Source organism: Choloepus didactylus, chromosome 10 (assembly GCF_015220235.1).
Source record: "Choloepus didactylus isolate mChoDid1 chromosome 10, mChoDid1.pri, whole genome shotgun sequence".
Classification (NCBI taxonomy): domain Eukaryota; kingdom Metazoa; phylum Chordata; class Mammalia; order Pilosa; family Megalonychidae; genus Choloepus; species Choloepus didactylus.
This window is the reverse complement of record NC_051316.1, coordinates 111450351-111462819: the sequence shown is the minus strand read 5'-3', so window position 1 is coordinate 111462819 and position 12469 is coordinate 111450351. Positions and strand designations below refer to the sequence as shown.

At 33.6% G+C, this 12469-nt stretch overlaps 1 protein-coding gene across 1 annotated transcript in view; it reads right to left on the bottom strand.

Annotated features, from left to right (window-relative positions):
• SHOC1 (shortage in chiasmata 1) overlaps nucleotides 1–12469 on the bottom strand; it is a 115581-nt gene that overhangs the window by 80639 nt on the left and 22473 nt on the right. Inside the window, 3 exon segments of the mRNA XM_037797427.1 lie at nucleotides 6355–6505; nucleotides 7780–7894; nucleotides 8692–8854. Coding sequence (XP_037653355.1) covers nucleotides 6355–6505; nucleotides 7780–7894; nucleotides 8692–8854 — 429 coding nt within the window.

Genomic DNA, 12469 nt, shown 5'->3' with positions numbered 1-12469 from the left:
CCTCACAGCAATTGTCAGGCCAGTGTTTGCTTGACCAGACAGCTGGGTACTATCACCTGGCCAAGTTGACACATGAACCTAACCATCACACAGTATATTAAAAGAAGAATACACTATGATCAAATAGGATTTATCCCAGGTATGCGAGGATGGTTCAACATAAAATCAATTAATGTAATGCACCACATTAATAGAACAAAGGAAAAAACCCACATGATCACATCAGTTGACACAGAAAAGGCATTTGACACTTAGAAAACTAAGAATAGAAAGTTCCTCAACATAATAAAGAATATATATGAAAAACCCACAGATAAGATCATACTCAGTGTTGAAAGACTGAAAGCTTTCTTTTTAAGATCGGGAATAAGATACAGATACCCAATGTCACCACTGTTATTCAACATTGTATGGAAATTCTACCCAGAGAAATTAGGCAAGAAAAAGAAATAAAGGGCGTCCTAATTGAAAAGGAAGAAGTAGAACTTTCCCTATTTTAAGAAAACATGATCCTAAATACAGAAAATATGTAAAAAAATCTACAACAAAGTTATTAGAGCTAATAAATGAATTCAGCAGTGTGGCAGGGTACAAGGTAAAGCAGCAAAAATCCATAGTATTCCTATACATTAGTAATGAACAATCTGAAAAGAAAATTAGAAAACAAATTCCATTTACAATAGCAACTAAAAGAATCAAATATCTAGGAATAAATTTAAGAATGTAAAGGAGTCATACATGGAAAATTACAAAATATTGCTCAAAGAAATCAAAGAAGACCTAAATAAATGGAAGGACAGTCTGTGTTTGTGGATTGGAAGACTAAACATAGTTAAGATATCAATTCTACCCAAAACAATTTAGAGATCAACGCAATCCCAATCAAAATTCCAACAGCCTTCTTTGCAGAAATGAAAAAGCCAATTATCAAATTTATATGGAAGAGGAAGGGGCCCTGCATAACCAAAAAAACATCTTCAAAAATGAGATCAAATTTGGAGAAGTCACTCTTCCTGATTCTAAAATTTACTACAAAGCTACAGTGGCCAAAACAGCACGGCACTGGCATAGGGACATATTTGTCGACCAATGGAATAGAATTGAGAGTTCAGAAATAGACCCTCACCTCTACTGCCAATAGATTTTTGACAAGGGTGCCATGTCCACTCAACTGGGAAAGAAGAGTCTCTTCAACAAATGGTGCTAGAAAAACTGGATATCCATTTGCAAAAAAATGAACATGGACCCTCACACCATATACAAAAATTAACTCAAAGTGGATTAAAACCTAAATATAAGAACCAAAAGTATAAAACTCCTAGAGTAAAATAAAGAATCATCTTCAGGATCTTGTGTAAGACAATGGATTCTTAGACTTTACACCAAAAGCAAAATCAACAAAAGGAAATAGAGATAAATGACATTTCATCAAAATTGAAAACTTAGTGAATGAAACAACTTCATCATGAAAGTAAAAAGATAAACTACAGAATGGGAGAAAATATTTGGAGACCACATATCTGATAAGGGTTAATCAAAACCACAAAGAGATGCAATTTCACACCCACTAGAAAGATTACTATTAAAAAAAAACAAAAAATAACAGGTGTTGGAGATGATGTGGAGAAATAAGAACACTCATTTATTGTTGGTGAGAATGTAAAACGGTGCAGCCTTTGTGGAAAACAGTTTGGCATTCCTCAGAAAGTTAAGAATAAAATTACCATTTGACCCAGCAATTTCACTTCTACATATATACCCCAAAGAACTGAAAGCAGGGACTTGAACAGATATTTGCATACCGATGTTCATAGTGGCATTATTCACAGTTGCCATAAATTGGAAGTAACCCAAGTGCCTATCAATAGATGGATAAACCAAATGTGGTATATACATACAACAGAATATTATTCAGCCATGAAAAGGTACCAAGGTCTGACACTTGTGATAACATGGATGAACTTGAAGATTCCATGTTATGTGAAAAAAGCCAGACACAAAAGGACAATTATTGTATGACTCACTAATATGAAATAATTAGAATAAGCAAATTCATAGAATTAGAAACTAGAATACAGTTACCAAGGGCCAGGAATGGAGTGGGTGGGAGTAGGAATGAGAATTAATTCTTACTTGGTGTAGAATCTGTTTGGAGTGATGGGCAAGTCTTAGTAATGATGGTAACACAATGTTGTGAATGTAATTAATGCCACTGAATTATATATCTGGAAGTGGTTAAAAGGGGGACATTTTAGATGATATATATGTTGTTAGAACCAAAATTTAAAAACAAATAAAAACAATCATAGGACTGTACAACACAAAGAGTAAACCCAAATGTAAACTATGGACTACAGCTTGAACCCTAATGTAAACTATGGGTGATGGCTAGAAGTACAATATATTATCTCATCAATTGTAACAAAGGTACCACATTAATGCAAAATTTTAAAATGGGGGTGGGTATATGGAAATTCTGTATTTTGTGCAAGATCTTTCTGTACGTCTAGAATCTAATTTTTAAAAAAGAAAAATATTGTCAGAATGGATAAAAGGTCCAGATTCAACAGAATGCAATTTGAGAATAAATATAAAGATAGGTTAAAAGAAAAATGATGGGAAATTATATACCGTGGAAACAGTAAGCACAAGAAGGGTAGGGTGGCTATATTAACATTAGATAAAGTAGGCTTTAAGACAAGAAAAATTATCAGAGATAATTTAGCACATCTCATAATGATTAAAGGATCAATTCCAAATATTGGTAAAGATATGGATCAACCAGAATTCTTATACATTGTTGGTGGGAGTATAAAATGTTTTAACCATTTTGGAAAAACTGTCTGTTGTGTTTTCAAACTAAACATGTATTTACTACATGACCCAGAAATTTAACTTCTAGCTATTTAATTAAGAGAAAATGTCCACCAAAAGAATTGGACAAAATGTTCATAGCAGCTTTATCTACAGTAGCCAAAAGCTGGGAAAAGTTCAGATGTCCATGAACAGGAAAACAGATAAACAAACTGGGATATAGTCATACAATGGAATAATATTCAGCAACAGAAAGGAATAAAATAGTGATTTGCTCAATAACATGGATGAATCTCAAAAACATTACATTGAACAAAAGAATCCTTACACAAAAGAGTACATACTGTATTATTTCATTTATATAAAGTTCTAGAGTAGGCAAAATTAATCCTATTGTGGAAAAATCAGAACAGATATTGCCTCTGACTGGGAAGGGGCATAAGGCAACTTTCTAGAATGATGGTAATGCAGTACATCTTAAAAGGAGTTTGGGTTACACAGGTGTTTTTCAAAACAAATCAAATGGCCCACACTAAAGATTTTCCATTTCATTGTATTTAAACTTTATCTCGGAAAAACAAAAAGAGACTGTACTACGCAGTGAACCCTATTGTAAATGATGGACTATAGTTAATAGTACAACCATTAAAATGCTCTTTCATGAATTGTAACAAATGTACCACACTAATGCAAGGTTTAAAAATAAGGTGGTATATGGGAACTCTGTATTTTGTGCATGATTTTTTACAAACCTACAAATTCTCTAATGAAAGAAAAACAAAATGAACTATAAACAAATACTGAGCTCTAGTTGAAACAGAAGATAAAATTCACTTAAAAGTCACCATTGAAGTGTACAATTCAGTGATTTTAGGTGCATTCACAGTGTTGTGCCACCATCACCACCAATATGAGAACACTTCCATCATCCCCTAAAGAAACCCCATATGTGTGAGCAGTCACTCCCAATTCCTTTCCACTCAGCCCTGGCAACAACTAAGCTACATGCTGTCTCCACAGATTTGCCTGTTCTGGACATTTCATATAAACTGAATCATACAGTATGTGGCCTTTTTGTCTTGTTTCTTTTACTCTGCATGTTTTCAAGTTTCATCTATTTTGTAGCATGAATCAGTACTTCATTTCTTTTTAGTGCCAAATCATATTCCATTGTATGGATATATCACATTTCATTTATCCATTCATGGGTTGATGCAACTTATTTTTAGTTTTCATATTTTTTTTGATTTTAATTTTTATTTTATTTTTGTTCTTTTATTATTACATTTTCAACCTCTTTTTAAATAATCAATGGATGAACAAAGGTATGAATACATGGTTAAATATGTGCTAAAGAAAAATAGCAAAATATTAAGTTTAAACCTAGATGGTATATATAGGTGTTCACTGTATAATTCTTTCATCTTTTCTCTATTATGGTAATTTTTCATAATAAAATGTTGGGAATCCTCCAAGGATAGGCTGCAGCAGATGTAGAAGTCAATCTTCTGAGAAAGATCTCCAAACTAAGGATCAGCAGGTAGAGAGATATTGTGGTTTGGGGAGCAGAAAACAGAGTGATTAATTGAAGGATTATCTATAAAAACAGCAGTTCTAAACAAGAAGTCCTTCTTAGCAAACTTCTATATGAACAGAGAAACTGGCTAGCTTGCCACCTTGCGACCCAAGAGAAATCTTTCAGTAAATTACACTCCACTAATGTATATAGGGTTCTCGGTTAGCTTTCCCCATTTAGGAAAGATACCTGAATGATTCCAGGGATTTTTCCTTGTCTTTTGAATTCCAAGTTTTCACCAAAGCATAGCTTGGTGTGGGTTTCATTTCATTACTTTTCTCCACTTAGAGATTAGATTTGATTTTCTTTTCCTTCAAGAAAATTTATTCCAATTATTTATTGGACTATTGCTTCTTCTCAAATGACTCAAACGACTTCTCAAACCAATTTCTGTTCTAGAGTTTCTGTTATATGTATATTGGATCTCCTAACCTCCATGTCTTTTATCCAAAGTCATCATCTTTATCTCTTCCTTGTCCTCTGATTTTAAGGAAAATTTTATAAGAAATTTATTGAATCAGTTTTCTCCAATATTCGACTGACTGTTAGCTGACCCCCTCGTTTTCTGAATTTTATATATAATAATGTTTTTCATCTGAAAGTAATCTCTCCTGATTTCATTTTTTCACTTTTCACACATACAAATTTAAAAAATAAATCAGTATTATTTAGATAAGATCATTCTGGTTCTATCCCTTGCAGCTTGTTTAAGAATAGTACATTTGGTTCCTTTCTTTTGAATTTTGAATTTCTTATGAACTTTTGATTATTTCTTCATATCTGGCTATTTTTCTTTTATTTATTTATTGTCATAGATGGAGATCTATTTTTGCCATAGTGAGAGCTGAGGCAGATTCTATTAGAGACTGTGCACATCCCTGTTCAAATTTTTTGATCCAAGACAAAGAGAAATTAAAGTTTTATATTTTCTATAGTTTACTTACCATTTAACCATGGGAACTAGGGAAGAAACTATTGCTTGAGATATCCTTGTAGCAGGTAACTTTATTGCTGTAGTAAGCAGTTTTGTTGTTATTGTTGTTACAACCCAAGGATATTGCCCTTTCAATAACTTGCATAATTTTGCTAGTTAGAAGTCCTCTGTGGCAATGACTCTGTTTTATTTCATACACCAACAGAGTCAAGTGAAGGCTGGGAGTGTAATACCACAGTCAATCGGTAAAATCACTGTTGTTCTTCCCATTAGTTGAAATTTGTGTCCTGCCACCAAGCTGACGAGCCAATTGGTAGTTCTGAACTTTGATGTATTTACAATTCTGGTATGGATTTACTCTGGTTGGCTTTTCATTCTCTTGTTTTGAATTGAGGGCTAACCTGGAATTTCCTCAATTTAGTACTGTTTATAACAACCTTCAAGTCTTAAGTCTGTTGATGGCAAGCATCCCTGTTCTCAATGTATATCGCCATCCCCCCTCCTCCCTGAAGTTATATAGTTTTGATCATTAAAACTGGAATTTATGAGAGGGGGTGTTAAACAGTTGGGCTTAAGTTGTCATTGAAAATATTTCAACAATATTTGCTAAGAATAACTAGGATTAATTCATCTAAAATTTACCTTATGACTCTCCCACATATCTGATTCCATAACCTTACCCCTGAGCTTTTCCATAGCTAATTAAAGACAGCATGGAAGTTAATAGTACAATGTCATTTTGTATAAGAAAAAACTCTTTAAAAATGGTATATTTACAGGTGTTTTAGTTTTACTTGTATATTGTAATTATCTTGCAATGGATTAATTTCAGAGTTTTAAGTCTGGAAGCAGTATAAAGAGAACAAGAATAAGAAAAGCATCTCATTTATAATAATTCTGAGATTTAAAAATGTAATTTACAGAGCACTTTTACAAAACTGCAGTTTTAGAAAAAGTTTCAAGAACAAGAATCTGTGTAACAAATATTAAATGGTTTTTTACAAGTAATATATTTTAAATTAATTCTCACCTCTTTTGAAAAGCTTTTCATTTTCATCTACATAATTTATTATTTCTGGCTTTAAGTTTAATAATGTCTTCAGTTCTGAGAATGATGGAATATCAATTTCTTGTTTGATGTTTGTAGGTATTAAGATTTCACACTCAATAAGCATAAGTGGCTGAAATAATATATGGTTAAAAGAAGTTTCTATGGAGGTTTTCCAAAATAAATATTTCTGAATTTATAAATGGATATATTTGCTTAAATGATGTACCAAATTTCAAACTAAACCCACACTCAAAATTCTTTATGCTTTATAAACATTTAAAACACAGAAGTATAAAAGCCAAAATTATATCCTGTATTGTCACTGATTACTGTACAATATCCCTACATGTAGAATTATCTTCTTCTGCGCTAACAGAAATTTTTAAAATTCTAAATTAAAAAAAATAACTGTAGCAGATAGGAGATGGTGAGTAAGGAGAGATTATTTAAAAAGGCAGATACACTGGAATGGATCTGTACTGCACTACATGGAGTGCATTTCTCTTTCTTCCCAACGGAACCAGATTCATTAATAAGTGGGACCATAAATGCACAACTAACTTTCAAAGTTAACAAGCAGGGGTTGGGGAGAGACGGGGCCAATAGGTGGATTAATATTTTTACCATGCATGTTAAAGTACTTTAATTATAAGGAAACCCCTTCATTGCTTAAATCCACTTTATATATGTACTTTGAATGTTTTAAGAGGCCCAAATATACGTTTTCAGTTGTCTTAAAAAATTAAATTAAATTTGTGAATGCATCCAATCTATATGGGCCTATATTTTAAGTTCATTAAACTGCCAAAAATTTTTGCCCTCTCAGTTGTTGGAATTCTTTGCGTACTATTATAATAACCATTTTGTATGCTACTGAAACTGTATGCTAAAAAAGGGGGCTGTCTTTGTGAAGTTTGATCTTCAATATGAAAAGATGCCATCTTCTTTAATATTAACCACCAGTAGCACCTAAAATTCAGTCTTGGATCATTTGTATTCTTATCCCTCATTGAGATAAATTCTTCTATAGTTCAAATAACATTTTGTGCATAATTCTCAAATCAGTATTTCTAGCTCCAGTCCCCAATTTTAAAATTAGACATGATCACTTATATCTTATACCAGGTATATTGACTAGAATCATCTAGAGAGGTTTCGAAATTCCCTGTATATGGGCTACATGTCAGAACAATTAAATCAGAACATATCTGGCTAGGATATTACTTGCTAGGTGATTCCAATGTGTAGCGGAGATTGAGAACCACTGTCTTAGAAGTAAATTTAACTCTTAATTGAAACATATCTTTTTAATCTTACAACTGTAGGTAGTCAAGGTAAATTACTAAAATTTATTAAAGTGTGCTTTATTTCTTTTATAAGAAAATTATTGAAAGCAAGTGTTACAACTTCATTTTAACTTACTGTATCCTCTAGTTTCTCTTGACAAAATTTCTCTTTATCCATGCAAAAATTTTCTTTCTCATAAACTTCCAAATCCTCTTGGTAAGAGAAACATTCCCTTAAAAACAAGTTTAAATTAGCATTTAGTAAAAGCAAGGTATATACTAAATGCTTAATACTCATTTGTTGAATGAATGAATAAATAACCCACATGGTCCTATCATCAGACTGGGCTGTCTACTGGCACATTATAATATGGAGCATGTCAGATAAAATTTTAATTGAAATTCCAAACCATTGAAAACAATTTTTAAAATGTCATTATTTGGGGCATTCTTAGATTACTTTGAGCACCCAGAAATGGCAAACAAAACAAAATGACCTTTAGGGAACTTATATCCCAGTTCTGGCTTTGAAAATACAGTCACTATAATTCTAGTTATATTAAGAGTTAAAAATTACTAATGGAACCTACCTTTATTTCATTGGATTTTGCTGTCTTTGTAACCTATACATCTGGATTATCTGAAGTGAGTAAAAGATAGAGTGATAGTCCAGTATCAAACTATCTGATATTTTATTACAAGATGACAAAATTCAGCTTAAATTCAAGATTGTAAAAGAAATAAATAATGGTATCAAGTAATTGTTGTAGCTGTTTCAACTCAGATACTAGTTTAATTTTTAATAAAATAGAAAACTGACATGTCTTTCTTGCATCTCAATTTTCTAAATTAGCATATCTACATAATGTTTTTACCACATTTACTGGCAAAAATTTGGAGATATGGCCAGGACTGTAGTCAATCAAAGTACATAATGCTTAAATGCAACGGTAAAATATTATTATTGATTAACATCTAAACTTGTGAGCATTCCTCTTAAAAATACTTTCAGTATTGGGAAATTAAGTACCTGAAAAAATTAGCTTCCGTGAAGATTTGTCCTTTGAAATCTAACAGGGGGTCCTTTACCAAAAATAGTTTTAATCTACTCAAGAGAGTATGCAAAGTTGGTAGCTGACTTTTATAGGCCATCAAATTATATGCAAAAATTATTTCTTCATCAATAGACAAATCTGAAAATAAGAAATGTAAAGAAATTAGAAAAAATCTTAAGAGTTGTACAAAGGGATCTCTAGAAAGTTACTATAATCAGTCATTATATACAGTTGGGTTTTCCAAACACATTTTTAACTCTTAGTTTTTCATTGTACTGTACATATAAACCACACAGCATAGTACTAGTACATAAGTAAAAGCTCAATACATTGTAATATAATTTGGTTCACTGAGAAGTAGCCAAAATAGCCTAAAAAAGTGTAAGAACTTCTACTTCATTAACAAAGATTAGTTAAATCAATGGTGGAAAATATCTTGCTCTTGTTGCTTTAGCTTCAAAATAGTCTGAGGTAGCCTAAGAAGCAGCATAATGAAACAAATGGATTTGACTTTTGCATAGTCTTTTCTGCATCATTTTTTTTTTTAAATTCAGTTTTATTGAAATATATTCACAAACCATACAGTCATCCATGGTATACAATCAACTGTTCACAGTATGATCATATAGTTATGCGTTCATCACCACAATCTATTTCTGAACATTTTCCTTACATCAGAAAGAATCAGAATAAGAATAAAAAATAAAAGTGAAAAGAGAATACCCAAACCATCCCCCCATCCCACCCTATTTGTCATTTAGTTTTTACTCCCATTTTTCTACTGATTTTTTTTCAATTTTTTAACTTTGTTTATCAAAAAATTAAAAACAAACAGGCAAACAACAACCAAAAAAACCCCACAACATTTGAAACAAAGCAATGGATTAAGGAAAACAAATAACCTAAAATAACTACTTTGCTTCCAACATGTTCCTACCATACCCCAAGAAAATTAACAACCCCTAAGAAAACAAAGGAATAAGAGAAAAAAAAAACCTAAAATAACTCTATTGCTTCCAACATGATCTTACTATATCCAAGAAAGTTTACAAACCATAATCATTCCTGAGCATTCCCATAACATTGAGATTACCCTCCATAGTTTATCTGTTCTTATTAGATTATCATTCCCCCTCCACTAATTGGTATCTCTAGGTCCCCTACATTCTACAGTATAAAACATTGTACATTTTTCACAGAATTCACATTAGTGGTAACATACAATATCTCTCTTTTTGTGCCTGGCTTATTTTGCTCAGCATTATGTCTTTTTTTTTTTTTTAATCTTCATTTTATTGAGATATATTCATATACCACGCAGTCATACAAAACAAATCGTACTTTCGATTGTTCACAGTACCATTACATAGTTGTACATTCATCACCCAAATCAATCCCTGACACCTTCATTAGCACACACACAAGAATAACAAGAATAATAATTAGAGTGAAAAAGAGCAACTGAAGTAAAAAAGAACACTGGGTACCTTTGTCTGTTTGTTTCCTTCCCCTATTTTTCTACTCATCCATCCATAAACTAGACAAAGTGGAGTGTGGTCCTTATGGCTTTCCCAATCCCCTTGTCACCCCTCATAGGCTACATTTTTATACAACTGTCTTCGAGATTCATGGGTTCTGGGTTGTAGTTTGATAGTTTCAGGTATCCACCACCAGCTACCCCAATTCTTTAGAACCTAAAAAGGGTTGTCTAAAGTGTGCGTAAGAGTGCCCACCAGAGTGACCTCTCGGCTCCTTTTGGATTCTCTCTGCCACTGAAGCTTATTTCATTTCCTTTCACCTCCCCGTTTTGGTCAAGAAGATGTTCTCCATCCCACAATGCCAGGTCTACATTCCTCCCCGGGAGTCATATTCCACGTTGCCAGGGAGATTCACTCCCCTGGGTGTCTGGTCCCACGTAGTGGGGAGGGCAGTGATTTCACCTTTCAAGTTGGCTTAGCCAGAGAGAGAGGACCACATCTGAGCAACAAAGAGGCATTCGGGAGGAGGCTCTTAGGCACAACCATAGGGAGGCCTAGCCTCTCCTTTGCAGCAACCGTCTTCCCAAGGGTAAAACCTGTGGTAGAGGGCTCAACCCATCAAACCACCAGTCCCCTATGTCTGTGGTCATGTTAGCAACCATGGAGGTGGGGTAGGCGAATACCCCTGCATTCTCCACAGGCTCCTCAAGGGGGCACTGCATCTTTTTTTTTTTTCCTTGTTTTTTTTTTTTTTTTTTAACTTTCCCTTCTTTTTTAAATCAACTGTATGAAAAAAAAGTTAAAAAGAAAACAAACATACAATAAAAGAACATTTCAAAGAGACCATAACAAGGGAGTAAGAAAAAGACAACTAACCTAAGATAACTGCTTAACTTCCAACATGTTCCTACTTTACCCCAAGAAAGTTACCTAATATAGCAACATTTCTGTGAACTTGCTCCTACTATATCCATCAGAAATTAACAGACCATAGTCATTCCTGGGCATCCCCAGAACGTTAAATAGCTTATCTGTTCTTCTTGGATTATTGTTCCCCCTTCCTTAATTGCTCTCTATTGCTAGTTCCCCTACATTCTACATTATAAGCCATTTGTTTTACATTTTTCAAAGTTCACATTAGTGGTAGCATATAATATTTCTCTTTTTGTGCCTGGCTTATTTCACTTAGCATTATGTCGTCAAGGTTCATCCATATTGTCATATGTTTCACGAGATCGTTCCTTCTTACTGCAGCGTAGTATTCCATCGTGTGTATATACCACATTTTATTTATCCACTCATCTGTTGAAGGACATTTGGGTTGTTTCCATCTTTTGGCAATTGTGAATAATGCTGCTATGAACATTGGCGTGCAGATATCTGTTCGTGTCACTGCTTTCCGATCTTCCGGGTATATACCGAGAAGTGCAATCGCTGGATCGAATGGTAACTCTATATCTAGTTTTCTAAGGAACTGCCAGACTGTCTTCCAGAGTGGCTGAACCATTATACAGTCCCACCAACAGTGAATAAGAGTTCCAATTTCTCCACATCCCCTCCAGCATTTGTAGTTTCCTGTTTGTTTAATGGCAGCCATTCTAACCGGTGTTAGATGGTATCTCGTGGTCTTAATTTGCATCTCTCTAATAGGTAGTGAAGCTGAACATTTTTTCATGTGTTTCTTGGCCATTTGTATTTCCTCTTCAGAGAACTGTCTTTTCATATCTTTTGCCCATTTTATAATTGGGCCGACTGTACTATTGTCATTGAGTTGTAGGATTTCTTTATATATGCAAGATATCAGTCTTTTGTCAGATACATGGTTTCCAAAAATTTTTTCCCATTGAGTTGGCTGCCTCTTTACCTTTTTGAGAAATGCCTTTGAGGTGCAGAAACTTCTAAGCTTGAGGAGTTCCCATTTATCTATTTTCTCTTTTGTTGCTTGTGCTTTGGGTGTAAAGTCTAGGAAGTGGCTACCTAATACAAGGTCTTGAAGATGTTTTCCTACATTACCTTCTAGGAGTTTTATGGTACTTTCTTTTATATTGAGATCTTTGGTCCATTTTGAGTTAATTTTTGTGAAGGGGGAGAGGCAGGGGTCCTCTTTCATTCTTTTGGATATGGATATCCAACTCTCCCAGCCCCATTTGTTGAAAAGACCATTATGGCTCAGTTCAGTGACTTTGGGGGCCTTATCAAAGATCAGTCGGCCATAGATCTGAGGGTCTATCTCCGAATTCTCAATTCGATTCCATTGATCTATATGTCTATCTTT